This window comes from Lichtheimia ornata (assembly GCF_029851405.1).
Source record: "Lichtheimia ornata isolate CBS 291.66 chromosome Unknown scaffold00059, whole genome shotgun sequence".
NCBI classification, from domain to species: Eukaryota; Fungi; Mucoromycota; class Mucoromycetes; order Mucorales; family Lichtheimiaceae; genus Lichtheimia; species Lichtheimia ornata.
The window spans coordinates 144,560-164,259 of NW_026695379.1; the positions used below are offsets into that span (position 1 = coordinate 144,560).

Sequence of the window (19,700 nt, forward strand, 5' to 3'; positions counted from 1 at the left end):
TTGTCCTACTTCAACCCATCATGTCAATCTTACATCTCTCTGGATCCAATTGCCTTTGACTGAATGGCAAGTCCATGGCGTGTACACAACCTCTTATTGCAACACACGAAGCTCTTGACACTAGACCTTCTCTTGTACACTCGTCTACCACGACCCATCGTAACAGCGTTCATTGTAGCAGTTGCATTAGCGATGTCTTTCCTCCATTGTCTCAAACAGCTTGGCACTCTACTACAACACACGCTCTTACACACTTCTCTGTCACGATCAAACGCACAGCACATAGCCATTGTATAGAAGCAGCTTTATTTACGCGTAGCAACTTTTCCAATACATACGGCGTCTTATGGACATATGGATATGGATATGAATACTGCATTGCTTTGGTACATGGGAGGATGTATTGATTGGGTTGGTTCCCTTGGTCACGTGATATTAGTTTCGATGCATTTGGGATCTGAGCCATCAAGCAAAACAAGACGTTGAACAAGGGCAGGATGGAAAAGGAAACATCTCAGCAGCGATGGCATGTTGGATTTGTATTGCTATGGATGAATGTATCCAATCCCGTGCAGTGATGAGATATCATGGAAAGCTGCTTTGGTTGCTTGTCGCGTTGTCAGCAGGAAGGATGGATCATGTCACGTGGTTAAGAGTGAGAATGACGGTGGTGGATTAGAATGACATGGACGAAAGATGGTTCATAACCATGAATGATATTGGAGCTCTCGAGTGAAATCACGCAGCAGGGGTTACTACAAAATTAGGCGATTGTGTTACCAGCTCACCTGTGCTAGTTGTGGATCACTGGGTTGTTGATGGCTATGGATTGAAAAGGGGGAACAGGAATCGAAGGTGGGAAAGTGGGATTGGATCATCTACAACATCATCGTGTCGAGAGGCTTTTGTCCCTTTCATCGCATTACGTTGGTTAAGCCTCCCTCATTCATAGAAATGATAGATGACGGCGATTCCAAACGGGTTGGTTCAATGGCTGTATTTACAAAGGTAGAGATCTGTGAATAGCCGATGGTTGTCATTGTTTGGTGATGGCCACCTTGTTTATCACATTCCTGATTCATTACGCATGAACAATCAATCACACCATTGCTCTTTGCGAAGGCACCCCAACAATCTATCAGTTCTTCACCTTTCCCAACAGATGTTTATCATTCTTTGTGATCCCAGAAGTACCCACGCCCAACATGCAAATAAAAGATGTTGTCGCCCATCCTTTTGCTCTCATGCATCTCTTTCTTCCATCATATCGCTCATTCAATGCTGATGCCTTCAAAGCTCAAGTTGATCCGGGTACTTAACATGTTGGATAGTCATTGTTGTAAGCGATCCATATACTCATCATACCTGTGATGATCTTTAGCGGACTCATTGTCATTGTTGTCATTGTGATATTTGGCCCTTTTAATAAGGTAAAAGCCTAATCGTGTCCTTCAATGAAGCGCATACTCACATTCCTTTTGATATAGCTGCCTTCCAAGGTGCATATGCAAAGTTGGATTTGGTCGGACATTCTTGTACAGCCCTCATGTTGCAGTTGTGTTATAACGGCTTCCGCGGCTTGCCCCTTTGCCGTATTGATTACATGGTGTATGACCGCGATGCAAAAGTTTATGAGGACCATTTATTTCAAAAAACATCAAAATGGCCGCAGCATGGGATAATGGTACGATTACCTTTTTCAACAATCTCGCAATGTTCTGGGTGTATGTTGACATCCTCAAGAGTAGCATTGATCTTGTCGAGAACCATGGTAGTAGCAGAGATGGTGACAACAACAGTGTATACGTAATTGGAACTGATTGGATCGGTGAGTAATCGCTACAAGTATACGTTCGGGTACTAATTCAAAAATTAGAATTGGAAGGATGTATGTTTGTTGCGAAAGAAGTGGATGACTTCTATGTCGTCAAGGGTGTCGACACGTTAAGGGGCATCCCTCGATTCATCGAGCATTTGGCTGATGTCCGGCAAACATTTGAACTGATTGCACATTGGAAGAAACATTGTCTAAAATTGCCAACGGATCGTTGTACCTGCGCAAATGAAAAAGAAGCAAAATCCGGTCCAAAGCGAGACACAACACCTGACCCGAAGAAGCCTTCCCACACGCACACTTTTCACGACACCCGCTAAATGTCGCAAGAACATCAAACATCATATCTTTTTATAATCTTCATAGCTATTCTTCACATTTGCATACTTCATAATACATAAAATTAGCATCACTTGTCCTTGTACAACACATTCGATATGACATGTTCAAGGGAAACAACCCCACGTGTAGCGTTAGTAGACACATTTCAACCCCTTACTCCACGCATCACTGTTGCAGTATGATGTATTTCTGGATGATCTAGAAAAAGGAGGCTGTGTGGGAATGGTGCAGGGCGTAAGTAGTAACACTTTATTCTGCATAAGCTTTTCGGCGTGAATGGGGCAAAAAGGCAATTGGGTGTCCGTGCTTTGTCGTTTCCTTGTATCTTTCACTCTCCTTAATCCAACCGTCAGCCAGCCACATACGCTCTTCATCACACACACACGCACACATTGCATTGTCCTCCTCTCCTTTGTCCTCTCATCTTTAGTCTTCTTGGATCGCTGCTTGTCGTTTACAAGAACGCACTCACATGTCCAACTCAGAATCAGGCACCAGTGTCCATTTACCACCCGAATGGACATTGACAAGCTCCCTTCACATTGCAGGCTATCATTTCCAGTCCGTGGTGAGTCCCACTTTGTCCCACGGTGTCACTGTCAACGTGGTGTATGGCTACAGGTAGGATGAGACGCGTTGTAAATGATATCAAGGTTTATTCGTTCTCTCTAATAACTTTAAAAAAGAATCTCCAACAAGACGCCAGTGATGGCCAAAGTTTCAAGTAGTTCTTTTCAGTTGGAACGCGAATTTTATGTGATGCGAAAACTGTACAACCTCCCTGACGGTGGATCGTATATCGGTAAGTGAAAACGGGAGGTAGGGTGGGGGTGCAATGATCTTGATTACCTATTTTGGGAGCAAGAGCATGGCACGCGGGGATCGACAAGGCACAACGCACACTGAAACTTGGTACCTATCCCATTTTAGTACAACCGATCGAATTGGTGCATCTTTCCAATGGTCTTTCAGTCGCCATTTATGCAAATGAGGGATCTACTTGTTTTCTGGATCAACGTCGACCTTCAGCATCCGTTCATGATCAAGGGGATGGTGGTATCGATGATGGGGCTAGCACAACCACCACGAGTAGTCATAGCAACACCGTTCTACGTACACGAACGTATCCAGGCAACCTACCCACCACAGCGCATTCTCTTGGTGATCATCCACAGCAACAAAATCCCATCACTACAGCTTATCATGATTTGGGATCCTTTTTACGACTTGCTATCCAATGTACGGATTGTTTGGAATACATCCATCGTAACAACACAGTGCATGGTGAAATTCGGTTATCGGCATTTCAGTGGAAGGAGATGGATGATGAGGCAATAAGCATCAAGATGTGGAATTTTGGATCCGGCAAATCATTTCAGTCGTACTTGACGAGTGATGGATGGAAAAAGGCAGCCAACAATAAGCATGTGTCACAGATGTTGCAACGGCTTTTGGTGTACATGAGCCCTGAACAAACAGGCCGAACCACGCATTTACCTGATCATCGCACCGATATTTATTCTCTCGGCATTGTTTTTTATATCCTCCTGACACGACAAACACCCTTTGATGGAGCGGGTCCTCTCGAAGTGATCAATAGCATTGTCAGCCGTAAGGTGCCTCTGGTGCATGATTTGAGATGGGACATTCCCGAGATCTTATCACGTATCATTGAGAAAATGACGAGCAAGGTTGGTATCAAGTTGACATGGAAGTTGATGATGACATGATCAGCTCATTGCTTAGGTAGGCACCTGATGACCGATATTCCAGTGCTTATGGTGTACGGGCGGATCTCAAAGAATGCTTGAAAAGATTGCGCGCTGGGAGCAGTAATAACGAAGAGGTAAGAGGACAAGCCGTGACATGAGGGGAACGTATATAGCTCATACCATCATTTTAGACCATACCATCATTTCCACTTGGCCAACAAGATGTTGCATCGGTTTTCACCTTGCCCAAATCCATCTATGGTCGTCAAGCTATCCTTGATCAATTGACACAAGCGATTGATAGATACGTGCAGGAGTATAAACCTATGAGACCAGCACACAGCAGCATAGCATCTTCCATCCGTTCAGTATCTGGAACCGGCAATAGTAGTGGGAGTGCACATACCAGTAGCCATGGGAGCGTTATCTCTGACACATGCAGCGAGACATCTTCCAATCACCTTGGCAGCAGCAGTATCCAAAGGACTCTCTCTTTGCATCATAGTGGAGGAGGCTTGGAGAGTGAGGAATGTAGTATCTATGGTGGGACCTCTACAAGCAAACGTCGCAGAAATGCAACAACCATTGTGAGTTTATACGGTCCAGGTGGCATAGGTAAATGGGAAAATATGGAAAGGAAAAGATGGAGTGGGCTTATAAGAGTGATATTGCTATGTAGGCAAATCCACGCTCTTTATGGCTGTTCAGGCAACCGCAAGGAAACATGGGCAAGTGTTTATATGACCTCTTATCCAAAGTCATATTAACATTGATACATATTATAGATATATTGCCACCATCAAGTTTGATTCAAGAAACAAAACGCCTTATAGCGGTGTGTTACGTGCATTATCACAAATCTTGCAGCAAATCTTGTCCGAATCCGAGAACGACATTCGACTCTTTTATGATAATCTCAAAGCTCATTTGGGTGCCCAATTCTGCAACATCAAGCTACTAGCTGAGTTTATCCCTGAATTGAACACGCTTGTCTTTGATCCCATCCATGACAACAACAACAACAATGAAGCAGCACCGAGTGACGCATACAGCATGGATAATGATGAGACCCAAGCGCGTTTTCACAATGTCTTTATTGAAACTTTACGTGTCATCACCCATTGGAAAATGGTTACTTTGGTTCGTATATTCTCTGTATGTATGATCTTGCCGTTGCTTACCTTCTTTTTCTACATGTGTAGTTCTTTGACGATTTACATCAAGCTGGTAGAGTATATTGAAAACCCCCTGCATATGTAATGGATCATGCTAACAGAGATACGTATAGATGATCACTCGATTGAAATGATTAGCAGTTTGATCCATGCGCGCGTCAAGATTCTCATGTTTGTGAATTACCGTGATCAAGAAGTATCCGACAAGCTGGGTGACATGCTAGAAAAGGAAGCCTCCAGCATTACATTTATCAACGTGGATGCGCTGGATATGGATGCCATGATTGATTTCCTTTGTGATACGCTGCATCGACCAAGAGAGGATCTGGTTCCATTGGCTGAGATTATCTTGAAAAAGACAGCAGGCAATGCATTCTACACGGCACAGCTCTTACGCACACTTTATCGCAAAAAGCTCTTGTACTTCATTTGGGAACGCAACGAATGGGATTTCAACTTGGCCAAGATCCGTGATGGAGCGAGTTACAGCAAACACGCCCAAATGCAGCTTGATGTCTCGTTTATGGTGGCACGACTCAGGGAATTGTCACGTGGCAGCCAACAAGTCTTGAAATGGGCATCGTTTATAGGCGACACGTTTTCATGGACCACAGTCAAACACCTGATATTGAATTCGGATGATGATACAAGCAGCGTTGAGTCATCGTCAGCAGCCAGTGTCGAGGATAATGAATCATCCACCGATCTTAGTTCCATGGATCGCACAACGCATTCTTTGGGTGTGGGTACCAGTAGCAGCAGCAGCAGCAGTCGTCCAACATTGAGTTCTCGTACATCATCATCGCAAGATCCTTTGAGTGGTTTGCAATCAGTGCTTCAAGAAGGTTACATTATGCCATTGGGAGATGATGAATTCAAGTGGAGCCATGATCGTATCACACAAGCGGCAGGCGAGCTAGCGAGTCCAAAATCACGTAGCAAAATCCATCTTGCCATTGCTCAATATATGATGAAAGGTATGCATGTAGCCATCGACGTAGGCACACGTCATATTTAACCAGGACCATAGAAAAGGACACGGACACATTTCTGATTGCGGATCATCTCTTGAAATGCCGAGAGCTTTTGGATGGATTGGAAGATAAGAAACCTTATCAACAAATCATGATGGATGCAGGCAACAAAGGTCGATCTTCGGGTGCCCATGGCATGGCCTTTCAGTTTTATGATGCAGCGATCCAACTTGGTGATCCAGCCACCGAATGGGAAGATGACGATGAATACAACACGACATTGCATTTATATACCAGTGCCTTATCGCTGAGTTGGGTGGTTGGTCAATACGAACGCACGGAGGAGTTATTGGATATCATTTTTCAACATGCACGCACGCCCCTGGATCGAATGACAGCTTATCGAGTACAAGCGAAGTACTACTTTAGCACGCAGATGCATGACAAGGGACGTGAAACGCTTCATCGTTGTCTTGAAGATCTTGGAGAAGATACAGCCAAATTCAGCACCATCACAACCCAACAACTTGAACAGCTCTATTTTGATGTGGAGAAAAGGATGTTGGAAATGGGCGAGAACGTAACGAATATGCCAGCATCACAAGATCCAATGCTACGTGCGATCACTTCTATCATGGAAGAATTGTAAGTAATGCTTATCGAGCGGGGAACATGATTGAGACATGGGGTACTTATATAGTTCAGAACGGCTATAGCGTATTGGAGTGGAGAAAAACACGAGTTTTATTATTGTGCCATCCGCATTGTGGAGATCTCGTTGATCAAAGGCGTAACACCCTGTACAGGCGTTGGATGTCAATATTCGGGTATCGGCTATGCGACACTCTACAAGAAATATGCCTTTGCAGAAGTATGTATGATGTAGCCTATTCAATTAATGCATTGCACCTATTAACGCATCTCTATGTAGGAAATTGGAGCCATTGGATTGGCACTATTGGATAAGCATGCTGGACCCTACGAGAAAGGAAGAGCCTATATGATGTACGCCGTGTTCAATATTCGTTGGAAGTATCATCATCGGGAAGCTCTAAAGTACTTTGAAGCGGGGATCAATGTTGCTTATTCGGCGGGAGATCGAATTTATCAGTCATTCAATCAAGTCCATCGACTCGTGGTTCTTTTGGGATTGAACAGGAACCTTGCTGACACACTACACGAAGCCGAACGCAACTATGAGGATATTCATGCATGGTCATCTTCGGTGGACAGCAACATGTTTGCCATTTGTATCATTCGGCTGTGTCGCGCTTTGGCTGGTCACACATTCACTGATACACCTCACGTTTTTGATGGCGATGACGGCTTCAATGATGAGCATTTTGTCAAGGAGAGCATACAGTACAGCTCGAATCCGGAATTGCTGCTAGGCTGGTATGACGCATTCAAAATCATACCGCTGGCACTTTATGGTCACGTGGATGCTGCGATTGATCTCGGCTACGAAAGATTGGAAAGCGTGGAAGGACATCCTTGTCATCGTCACACACGAATCATGCTTCATTACTTTTCATTGGCGCTTGCATGCAAAATACGTGACAACAAGGATATGGACCCTGCATTACGACGCATGTACTATGCACAAATCAAGGAGAACCAAGACAAGGTGTATGAATGGGCCGAGCATAGTCCCGACAATTACATGATGTATTGGACATTGATCGAAGCTGAAGTGGCCAGCCTGGAAGACAATGTGGATATTGTAAAGACCTGTCGACTCTATGAGGACGCCATTGATCAAGCACGACAAGGTGGATGGCATCTGGCGGTGTGTATTGCACATGAATTTGCGGGTCTATTTTATGAGCGGATTGGATTACGTAATGTGGCGTATACCTTGATCAGAAAGGCCATTGACCTCTATATGACGCATGGAGCACACGGCAAGGCACGCCATGTGGCTAGCACAAAATCCAGTATACTCGCTGAATTTGATCATTACAATTGCCAGGCGTATGATACCGGTGTCCAAACGGATCTTCCTTACCTTGTCGATCAGCAGCAGAATGCCATGAGTATATCATCCAGCTTTGAAGAGCATCAGCAGTCCATGCCTACAACAACAGCAGCCAACGAACCCTATACATCTGAATCGATTCCCCCAGTGACTACAGAAGAGACATTAATGACGCTTGATATCGTAAGTAAATGGATGTATTATCCTCAAAAAACGCATGTTGACTCATTCAATACTACCAGGTTGACATGGCCTCCATCCTCAAGAGTTCGCAGGTGATGTCGTCAGAGATCAAGTTTGACCGCCTCTTATCATCGATGCAAAACATCATCTTCGAGAATGCGGGTGCTGAATCAGGAGCCATTATTTTGGAAACGAATATCAACAATGAAGGGGAAGGGAGCACTGCTCGTGGGTACATTAAGCAATCCAAGTTTGCTGTGTGTGCCTATCGCCACCAAAAGGATGAAGATGCCACCACGTACAATCCTCCACGTAAACTATCTGAGGCCGAAGACCTTGTATCAAGTCGCATTATCAATCACACCATCCATACGCGGGAAAGCATTTTTATTCCGGATGTGGAGCAGGATCCTCGATTTGCTGTTGGCCCATGGTTTGAGCGTGCCGGTAGAAAATCAGTCATTTGTATGCCCATCATCCACAAAAACATCATTGCTGGATGTTTGTTTATTGAAGGCTCCGTTGGCTCATTTACTCAAAGGCATATCACTGTGCTTGGTCTTCTTTGCCAGCAAATGGGTATTTCGGTTACCAATGCATTTTTGTTCATGTCCGTGAACAAGGTCACCAAGGATAACTACAGGTAATAAGAACTCGATACAAATTGGCTGCTTGGGAACTCATGTTTGGATATGGTAGGATGATTGAGAATCAAAAGCGAGCCCTTGAAGAAGCACGTAAGAGCAAGGAGGCAGCGGATCGAGCAACACGTCTACGGGAAATCTTTTTGGCCAACATGAGTCACGAGATCCGGACCCCCTTTTCAGGCTTTTATGGCATGATCTCCTTACTGGCAGACACCGATCTTACAATGGATCAAATGGACCTGGTGCTTACGGCCAAGCAGAGTTGTGAGAATCTTCTTGGTATTATTGATGATTTGCTCAATTTCTCCAAGCTTCAAGCGGGAAAAGTCGCTTTGGATTTGGCTCCTACCTTGGTTGAGGACATGATTGGCGACGTGATTGAGATGCTTATCGCTATGGCTGCTCAAAAGCAGATCAACGTGACCTATACCATTGCTCATGATGTGCCATCCGTTATTCTTGCTGATGCGAACCGGGTCAAGCAGTAAGTATCCCTCTACATAGTAGTATATATATAATGTGCTAACCACCACACGTCATGAAGGATCATTATCAACCTCCTTGGCAATGCAATCAAAGTAAGTCGTCGTATGTATTGTGGAAAATATATAAACTAAGGATGAATCCTACATTTATAGTTTACAGAACATGGCGAAATCAGCATCCGATGCACCATCGACAGGCAAGCTGCAAGTAAAACGAAGCGACCTTCGTCGGACATGGTACCTCTATTGATTGAAGTGATTGACACCGGCATTGGGATCAGTGAAGAGCAGCGAAAGATGTTGTTTGTTCCATTTTCTCAAGTGGATGGCAGTACAACGTAAGTATGGGATGGTGATGGCATTGATGGGTAGGTTACTCACCATGTGTTAATGTTATAGACGCAAGTATGGCGGCACAGGGCTTGGATTATCGATTTGTTTGCAGCTGGTGGAGCTTATGTCTGGAAGAATTGATGTGACAAGCACGCCTGGGAAAGGATCCAACTTTAATTTCACCATTCAAGTGAAGCGGTTACAAGAAGAATCAACACGACGCAACAATGAGGTCGCTATCAATTTAGACAAGCTGCATGGTGTTCGAATCTTGGTCGCTGATAAGCACGTGTCAACCGTTGCCATGGTTCGCCAACTGTTGCCAGGCACCAAGGTGGAAGGCGTATGCACAATCCCAGAATTACAGCAATTAATGCCACACCATTATGACGCCATCATTATCGGCATGTCGCTATCCCAGTCACCTGATCACCATGAATGGTGGAGTCATCTCAAATCCTTCGTCAACAATGTCAAATGTGGCACCATCATTATGCATTACCCAAGTCGACAAATGGGTATGATTGGATTCGACAATACGCTTCAACCGACTCTCTCCTCCTCTTCTTCTTCTACACCTTTTATGGCATCTGAAAATGCACGAGGATCTTCAACAGTGGCAAGGATCGCTATTCCTCTTCGACGTCGCAAGCTATTGCAAAGCATGCTGAGTTTGCTAGAGCCCACGTTACAACAACAAAGCATCCCACTCTTACAATGGAGCAGTAGCACCGGGACCATGGAAGCCATCGATCATGGAAAGATCACGGATGAGGAGAAGGCTGTTTTTAGCACAATGCATATCCTTGTGGCGGAAGGTAAATATACACATATGGCGTCATTGTTTGGTACTGGTATCTCATCATATGACGTATCTATGTAGACAATCCAGTGGCACAAAAACTCTTGTACAAACAACTTACTCGATTGGGATTTCAAGTGGCATGTGCCAATGATGGTTTGGAAGCAGTGGAGACATGGAAAAAGCATCCAGCAGGTTACTTTCAAATGGGTTTCTTCGATCACCACATGCCCAATTGCGACGGCGTCCAAGCAACGAAAACGATACGAGCTATTGAAGCGGATGAACAACGCACAACCCTTCTCCCTATTGTTGCATTGACAGCGGATGTACAGCAATGTGCACAAGATACATGTATCAGAGCAGGCATGAATGAGTACCTTACAAAACCCATGAATCAGAAATCATTAGCGGCAGTGTTACGTTCATATTGTATGCGGCATTAAGATACCTTTATTTATGCATCCTTTCATATCCCAAATAAATTATTGTGTCGAGCACAGTCCAGCGCTGATGATCTTTGCACTATGCACACCATTAACACCAGCAATCTCTAATTTATGTACATCCGAATCCTGATCACTTCTTGTGATCCACAGGTCCGTACTTTTCTCATGCCTATGGCTGAATGTATTGCCTTTAAGGAGTAATAGGTAAAGGATAGGAGACTCCACTTTATATAAAGAGCACAATTACCGTACAATCAATCTTCCTTACTCGCTACGTGCTCATGGATCGCTTTGTTACTACTCTTGCTTCTCTCTCTTTGATGGTTTTGGCCTTTGTTGCTTCAATTCAAGCTTCCTCAGGCGATGGTGATCCTGGCATCGGCATGGAAGGATTCAACGGCGGCGGCGATAACTTTAGCGGCGGAGGCGGTAGTCAATCGGACTTCTTTTAAATCAAAAAGACCACTCACTGGTTTACGTATTGGCTTGCGGTTGCTCCTGGACGTATAAGCTATACACCTCTCGCATTGAAATTGCTCTCCCAGATATCGTGAAACTTCCCCCCCCCAATAAATCACAACGTGTATAGCGTGCCCTACTACCGCATGATGAATGGCTTGATTATCGCGCATGTATGCAGCGTGGGTGTTGATACGTAGACCCCAGGCCATGCCTAACAAAAGCTTCTGTCGCAGCTGAAGTTTGTTTGCCATTCAGAGAGAGACATGCTTGCTTACTAAACGTATTAACCGTGACAATTGCCTACGTTTATGATGATACCGGGTTCAAAATCGATTCCCAAAATGCTCGTATGGACTATGAGCAGCTTTGGGATTATATACTACGTTCATGTACGCTCCTTACAGATCCAAGAAAAGCATCCATCATGCCAAGCGTCAAGGTGACTATGCCCTCATGGAGCAAGCCTACTACATACATCTACCATGTCACTCGCTGCATCATTAAAGCATTAGATGCAGCTGTTGAAACACTTTGAGCACTAGGCTGCGGTTATCTGCTTGCATGAGAGGTTACTTTTACGCACGGCATCAGCTATCTCATCGAATAAGCTTTGCTTTTTAATTACGATCAAGGATCAATAAACCTAAACCTTGCCCAAAAAGCAAGTATAGCTATCAAGTGGTGGAAGCATATTTAGACTTCAAGGTAGAATGGAACATGATTGCTCAAAATTTTATTTACGTACATATGTAACCAGCCAGTGAAGGATAGCCATGCATTGTACTGCAACTACATCTTGCATGCAACGGGCATCTGAAACTTTTTGGACCACTAGGACTCACAAAATAGGGGTTAAAGTACATGCTATACGATGACATTATCTCATTGTGGAGCACTTGGGATGCAAAAGACCGTGAGATTGACTCATAAAGTCAACACGTCAAAGCAGCAAGTTATTGTCCTAGTCAACATTCTCGTGCCCTAAAAGAGGACAGCGTCACGCAATCACGACACAAAAGACGACACCGCATGTAGTATGGTACAATGCATAACACAATGCCGATCATTTTACGTTCGCAGGACCCGAGTTTTCACATGCATATGGCTATACGTATGATGTTGAAGGAATAATATACAAAGGATACGTAGTAGAAGACTCGACTTTTTATATAAAGAGCAAGATGAAAGTAATCAACTACCATCAATCTTCCTTATACTTGATAACCATGGATCGCTTTGTTACTACTCTTGCTTCCCTGTCTTTGATGGTTTTGGCCTTTATTGCTTCCGTTCAAGCTGGGTCGGCACCCGGTGATCATGGCGTTGGTAGTGAAGGCGGTCGGGGCGGAGGTGCTCCGGATTTCTTTTAATTCAACAAGGCCACTGGTTTATTCATTTGCGGTTGCTCCAAGACGTATAAGCTACTCTCGCATTGAAATTGTTCTTCCAGATTTTGTGAAACTCTACAATAAACTACAACGTGTAAAACGTGTCCTATCACCTCATGATGAATCATTTGAATGTTTTCATCGGTGTTCATTATGCACCTGCCCTATGTATGTAGATCCAAGCCAAGTCTATCAAGAAAGCAAAGTTCGTTGTTTGCCGTTCAGAGATCTATGCTCGTTTACTAAAAGTATTCATAATCCTAATCAACGTTCTCATGCCATAAATAATATAGCGTCACACAATAATCACGTCATTGATAAAAGAAGATGACGATGACATTGCATACATGTCATCATGCATCACACAATGTAGATCATCCTACAGTCACGGCTCCTCACTTTTATCATGCAGATGGCTATATTGCATTTAAGGAGTAATATGCAAAGGGTAGAAGACTAAACTTTATAAAGAGAGCAAGATAAACATGATCAACTACAATCAATCTTCCTTAGTTGATAACCATGGATCGCTTTGTTACTAGTCTTGCTTCCCTCTCTTTGATGGTTTTAGCCTTTATTGCTTCCGTTCAAGCTTCGGTGATGCCCGGTGCTAATACTGACATTGGTGTTGAAGGATTCGATGGCGGCGACTTTGGCACCGGAGGTAACTCGGATTTCTTTTAAATCAACAAGGCCACTGGTTTATCCAAGGCGTAGCTATGTACCCTCGCATTGCAATTGTTCTCCCAGATGTAGTGAAACTCTCCAATAAACCACAACGTGCAGAGCGTATCTTATTACGTAACCCATGATGTATGATTTACGCGTTGTCATCCCCCCATGTAGTGTGGGTATTGATGACCAGATTTCTAATTCCATGCTCGTCGTATTGACCATGAAAACAACTTTGGGTTATAAATGTACCAATACGACGTACTTCACACCATGCAAGGAAAGATTCCAAGCATGATGTGAGTAGGACACCAGCGCCGTTTATGTAGGGAACGAGGCTACACATTAACGATGTCACACTCTGTATCATTAAAGCAATGTATGCAACACCTTAAGTTGCTTTGATCGGGACACGTTACGTACATACTTTTGAGCACAGCATCAGCCATCTTGTCATATAAACATATGTAATCAACGTTCTTGTGCCTCCAACTCTCACACAATAATGACATAAAAGCGACACAGCATGCATAACACAATGCTGATCATTCTATGTTCACAGGTCCCGAGTTTTCTCATGCGTATGGCTATATGGCGTTTAAGGAGTAATATGCAAAGGATAGGAGACTCAGCTTTATATAAAGAGCAAGATGAAAGTAATCAACTACACTCTATCTTCCTTATACTTGATAATCATGGATCGCTTTGTTACTACTCTTGCTTCCCTCTCTTTGATGGTTTTGGCCTTTATCGCTTCCGTTCAGGCTGCAGCGAACGACGGTGGTTTTGAAGTTGGCGGCCAGGGCGGCGAGGACGGCGGTATGGCGGATTTCTTTTAAACCAACAAGACCACTGGTTTATAATCTTGCAGTTGCTCCGGGACATATAAGCTATACACTCTCACATTGAAATTGTTCTCCCAAATGTATTGAAGCTCCCCCAATAAACCAGGATTATATCACCTTATTATGGGTTTGCCTTATTGATGACCAATGTAGCTTGAGGAAACCGATGCGTGATGGACTTTTAAGTTGAGATGCTTCAACACGTTTACACCAAACAGCTGTTGTTTCCAGAGCTTCATGTCGTCCCACAAAACAAGCATGCCATACAACGGTCCTCGAATTAAAGCCACAATCTCCCTTTCGCTTCATACACTTGCTTGATGAACAATCCGACATCCCATCAAACCATCCATATCCAGCATAATCCACATAATAAAAAGATGCAAAGGCTTTTATGGGTAGCGATCAGGAATAATTTTTCGAAAGATACCTAAAGATGAATGTGAGAGACCGAAACATGCCTTTGCTGTGCACTTGCCTTACCATCTAATATAAAGGACGTCAGGCCCCAAATCTCGTTTTCTCCTTCAATCTCTCGTTCAATCTCTGCTGGGACCTTGAACACGGGGTATTTCACTTGAGTGTGTCTAAACTGCCGTACTTCCCGGATATCACGTCGTGTCAAATAATCGATCGGTAAGGAAAAGACGGTGGATACTTCATCCTTGTTGTAGTTGAGATCCTTGATGGAGGAGATGGGGTCTTTGATATAGCCTAGGAATGGATGCACCCGAAGAGATCCCGTTTTGTTCGGTAATGTCGAGTAGTTGCCAAGGATATCAATTGATGAGGGAGCAATGCCGACTTCTTCCATAGTTTCCCTTAATGCTGTATGTTGCAGTGATGGGTCATGTGGATCTGTCAAAAGTGTACAACAACAACCCCTGATTAAATACACACGATTCCTCCACTTTGTTGGCATCCTCGCATCACCCACTTACCAGCCTTGCCACCAGGAAAACTAATATCCATAACACACACGTCAGCTTTTCGTTTCTCCTTGTAACCCCTTGAACCCTTTTCAAATGACTTGCCTGATTTCACCACGATGGGTTCGCATGTTCATGTTGCGTACAGTGAACAGTACACTTGCTTCACCATTGACTTGACAAAGAGGCATCAGGACAGCGGCATCACGGACTTGTTCCTTGTAGCCGAATTTGTAGCGAGGGCAATTCAGTAACCGTTGACTAAACAATGCAAGTGTTTTGGGGTCGAGCTTGATAGGTGTTGTTGGTGGCATAGTGATTTGTGTGTTTTAGAGTCAATAAAAAAGAAATCAAGAAAGGAAAGAGAGATAACGAAAGAGCGGACCATCCATCTTCATTCATTCATGACTTTGTACTCCACACATCCCAATGTTGAAAGGCGAACAATGTATATTTTACCAGCGACGATGGCTATAATCAATCAGTCTCACTCAACCACACCCAACCCCCAATTACCGGGATCTCCCACTTTTGTTTATGCACACATGCCTTTGACAGGGCACAATGCGATGTCCATTTTAGGCACCATCTCTTACAACTTTGAGTTTTTGTAATCGCATGGAGATAGTTGTTTGATGGTATTCTTATGAGTAAATAGGATACGATGGGGGGGTGGGGTTGACAAGATGCCAAGTGAATAAAAGAACTCGATGCATCGTACACACCAATCATGCCAGGATGATTCAGAAGGAGCTTTTGTCATTGGTTGCTCATGTTGATACACCGCTTTCAGGATGATACGGAATCGCCCGGGAAAAAAGGAGTGTATGTGGGGACGCCGTGGGGAAAAATCATGCATATGGAAGAGCATAGCTGTGTAACGGATGAATAAGCATTTTGTGCGGAGGATCAACATCCAAGATATCAAGGACAAGCATCCTTCAGTTATAATTTATCATCAAACTTGTGCAAAAAGGCGTGATAGTAGTAATGGATCACGCCCGCTATTCATCATCAAGAATAAAGCACCCAACAACGGATAGCCGAAGGGGCCACCTCTAATGGGTCATTTAGTTTTTCAAGTTCTTTGATAAATCTTCGAGAAGGAATGGCTATCAAGCATGTGCTTGTAGATGGTCCCTTTGTTTTTATGCATTGTCTTTGTATTTATTCAGACGTCACAATCGTCTATTATAGATGATGTCAAAGAATGAGGTATCATCACGTGCCATGGCAGTCGCGATCGTGCGTGAACACCATCACACCTATGTACATTGGCTCTTTGGTGAAGACTTGTGAGTTGAAGTAGGTGCCCAACAGCTCTTATCAGCTCACGCACCAATCTATCAGCTCATCACAAACAAACATTTATCATTATTTTTGATAGCAGAATTACCCACGCCCACAGTGCACATATAATAAACAACGACAACGATGTTGTCGCCCCCACACACCATCTCTTTCTTCCATCATGTCACTCTTTGATTGCGTACCATATTCAAGAGACCATCTTGGTAAGTACCATAGATAGCCATTGTGCAGCCCTGTGGATTGCAGCTAATGCATGTGGTCATTCACCATAGGCTTTCATTGTTATCCTTCTTTCTCGTTCATTGTCGTTGTTGTCATTATGATATTTCACTCTTTGAATGAGGTAAAGCATGAGCATCTTTATTGATAAATCATATACCAATATGCATGTCATGTTTCTTTCCATGTAGCTATCTCCTGTGGACGTGGTGGGTCTGTAAACGTTCACGCATGTCAATCTCCTCAAGTCGATTTCAGGCTCAGATGGCAGTAGACAATGCCGCCAATGTCCAAGAGACCCGCCTCCTTGTCCGCTGCCATTGTCTTCAACGCGTCCCACTTTTCAATGGAATACCTGAACCCATCGCCACACACCACAAGATCTGATATGATACTTTCCGCGTGAACAATCGAACCAGAATGCTGTCATTGGCAACAACCAACTTCAAGAAGACAATGCATCGCCAACGGCAGAAAATGAGTCGCTGCCCATAGCCACAATCACAGTACGTCTTTTCCTCTTCTTTATATCATGCTTGTGGCAAGTATAGCTTGTTGACCGTATTGAAAATGGCTTCACTGACAACATGAAATCGACAAATTGGCATGACAACGCATAGCTTTCAGAGGGCGATGGTTGCGTTTGTTGGCGACTGGTCACCGATACATGGCCAGCAACTTTCAAGCTACAATCGTTCAAGTTATATGCTCGTGAGATGGCTGCGTCTTTTCAGAAGCCAATGATCATCAGGGTATGTTGTTTTGATTGCTGACGAACGTAATCTCATTTACATATATAGGACGCCAGGAAGTCATCATCCATTTCAGATGAAGAGTAACCTAATCTCCTTCCACATTGATTGTCATATAACTAGTGTAGTCATTGCTTTCATATCACGTTAAGAAAACACGCCTATCACATTGAAGATGTTGTGAGTATACCGTAGGCTCGCCACACACTTTATTCATGGTCTCTAATATATCATTCATCCGCATTTCTAGGCTACACGAGGTGATGGCTTTCACAGTTTTAGCCACTTGCACCACTGTAGGTATGTATCACAGCATCGAGGGAGTATGTATCCATTGTAATAAGACATGTTTTTATTCAATAGACCCGAGCATTATCGAGGTATCCATTGTATCCACGGTGTATCAAGATTGCCGAAATGGAGCATGGTGCAGCTTCTTTTGCCGGTGTCTCTTCAACAGATCCCCGCGGCTCCTATTGCCAAGCGCATTGGCTTAGCCGAGTACTACAAGGTCTGCATTTCGACAACCCTCACCACTTTGGAGATATCTGCTGCTAGAAGACAAGCAGAGGCGATTCCACAGACATCGTTTATGGATAAGATGATCTCGAGCCATGATGACAAGCAGTGGTTTGGAAGACTGGCGGAACGTTGGCACTATTCTATGTACCAACAAGGTGACTGTGAAAAGCTTCTGGGTATGCTATTGAAGGGAACGTAGTGGCGAATCGCATCCTACTCACGTTGATTCTGCATACACTTTAGATCGCATCCATGAGATAATGTGTAAAACAAGGCGCAAGATGAGACCATCCCTTGTTCAGAGATTTATGTATGAGCAAGGCAAAGAGAGGCACTCATCGCTGTCCACTGATAGTATCCTGAATAGGGCCGAGTATCTGACTGGATTTTGTGCATTGATCATCTTCCAAGAAGGAAACAGGAAAATGGGATATATCGTATATAGCATCTCGAATCCTTTTACCAGGTTAGTATATTTGTCAATGGGTCTTGCTTATTACGGTTGTCCTCAATTGCCTCTTTTATATGCTATAGCTTGGAAAGCATCCACTACAAGCCCCACCCTTGTGATCGAGAAGATTTACAAACGACGCACTATGCCCATTTGGCCCTTGAGGTGTGTGTGTGTGTGATTTATTCTAGAGAAGGACAAGGAAACTAAGGTTGGCAATAATTTAGGGCACACAAGATGAGGCTACTGAAAGATGAATACACGTGATTATTCGTGGACACTACAGCCCTTGATCAAGGTTACTATGGCGGCATGTACGGGCTTCAAATGCGACCTATGCATAAGGGGACTCCATCAAAGGCCATGAAGAAGGGAATGGCAACGCATTTATGGTGCCGTCGTTTGCATTGGAAATGCTGTTACTTGAAGCGTCTCGTACGAGGGATAAGACATGGCGTGGATTCAGTGGTGGTTTGAAAGGCTCGCTTGGATACGACAGAATACATGCTCCAACATTGTACGTATCATCATTCCAAGTACCGACAGCAATTAGGGCGACTTTTCGGACACACCAGCTTTAAAGGTATGAAACATCATCTCTTTTTATTGCCAAGCAAAAGTATTGAAAGATGTGATAGGATTATCCTGCTATTACAGAAAGGAAATGATATACATACCTGTTGAACGGGATCTACCCGAAGGGCTGTTTTACATCACCCTGGCGTTGAAGAAGGTAGTTAGCAATCAGTTCCAAGTTGTCCAAATACACATGGCTGATCATCATCCTAGGCGTCGATTTGGAAAGACTGCTCTCTGATTTTATGGCACGACAATGAAAGCAAGGTATGTATAAAGCAATTTTACGTTGATGTACATAAATCTAACAAATATTGTTTGATCTTCATTATTAGGCTTTCCAACACTACGTCAACCAGCATAGATATATGACTTTGGGTTTCAATGGTGTCTTCAAGCAATCAAGAACCACAAAGATTTGGATAAGGAGAATGGTACAATCGTATCCCAAAGCGACCCGCTGAAAGGATATGTGAAGTCCAAGGCCGACAATGCAATGATAGACAAATGATGCCTTCAAGCCTATGGTATCCCCGACGTAATGCAGAGACGCCCGTTACATGCACGCACGCTGCATCTTTGTACCACCATGGAATTACCCTTTGTGGACGAGCACAAAACATCGCCTTTGTTAAGAAATGTGCCTATCCAATTCATTC

The 19,700-nt window shown here is 43.8% G+C and overlaps 3 protein-coding genes across 3 annotated transcripts; 2 read left to right on the forward strand and 1 right to left on the reverse strand.

Annotated features, from left to right (window-relative positions):
- Positions 1 to 1,662: 1,662 nt before the first annotated feature.
- On the forward strand, positions 1,663 to 2,154 carry O0I10_009774 (uncharacterized protein; the record flags this gene model as incomplete). The annotated part of the gene is made up of 2 exons (XM_058489760.1): positions 1,663 to 1,828; positions 1,877 to 2,154. The coding sequence occupies 2 exons, from the start codon at positions 1,663 to 1,665 to the stop codon at positions 2,152 to 2,154; spliced, it is 444 nt and encodes a 147-aa protein (XP_058339506.1).
- Positions 2,155 to 2,648: 494 nt separating this feature from the next.
- On the forward strand, positions 2,649 to 10,911 carry O0I10_009775 (uncharacterized protein; the record flags this gene model as incomplete). Its single annotated transcript, XM_058489761.1, has 18 exons — positions 2,649 to 2,797; positions 2,863 to 2,978; positions 3,107 to 3,867; positions 3,927 to 4,022; positions 4,080 to 4,503; positions 4,568 to 4,616; positions 4,674 to 5,028; positions 5,091 to 5,115; positions 5,177 to 6,040; positions 6,094 to 6,682; positions 6,743 to 6,908; positions 6,969 to 8,198; positions 8,258 to 8,841; positions 8,898 to 9,329; positions 9,390 to 9,423; positions 9,484 to 9,668; positions 9,730 to 10,481; positions 10,547 to 10,911. The coding sequence occupies 18 exons, from the start codon at positions 2,649 to 2,651 to the stop codon at positions 10,909 to 10,911; spliced, it is 7,176 nt and encodes a 2,391-aa protein (XP_058339507.1).
- A 3,762-nt stretch (positions 10,912 to 14,673) lies between these two features.
- O0I10_009776 (uncharacterized protein) lies at positions 14,674 to 15,524 on the reverse strand (the record flags this gene model as incomplete). The annotated part of the gene is made up of 4 exons (XM_058489762.1): positions 14,674 to 14,711; positions 14,765 to 15,139; positions 15,223 to 15,242; positions 15,316 to 15,524. The coding sequence occupies 4 exons, from the start codon at positions 15,522 to 15,524 to the stop codon at positions 14,674 to 14,676; spliced, it is 642 nt and encodes a 213-aa protein (XP_058339508.1).
- Positions 15,525 to 19,700: the final 4,176 nt, after the last annotated feature.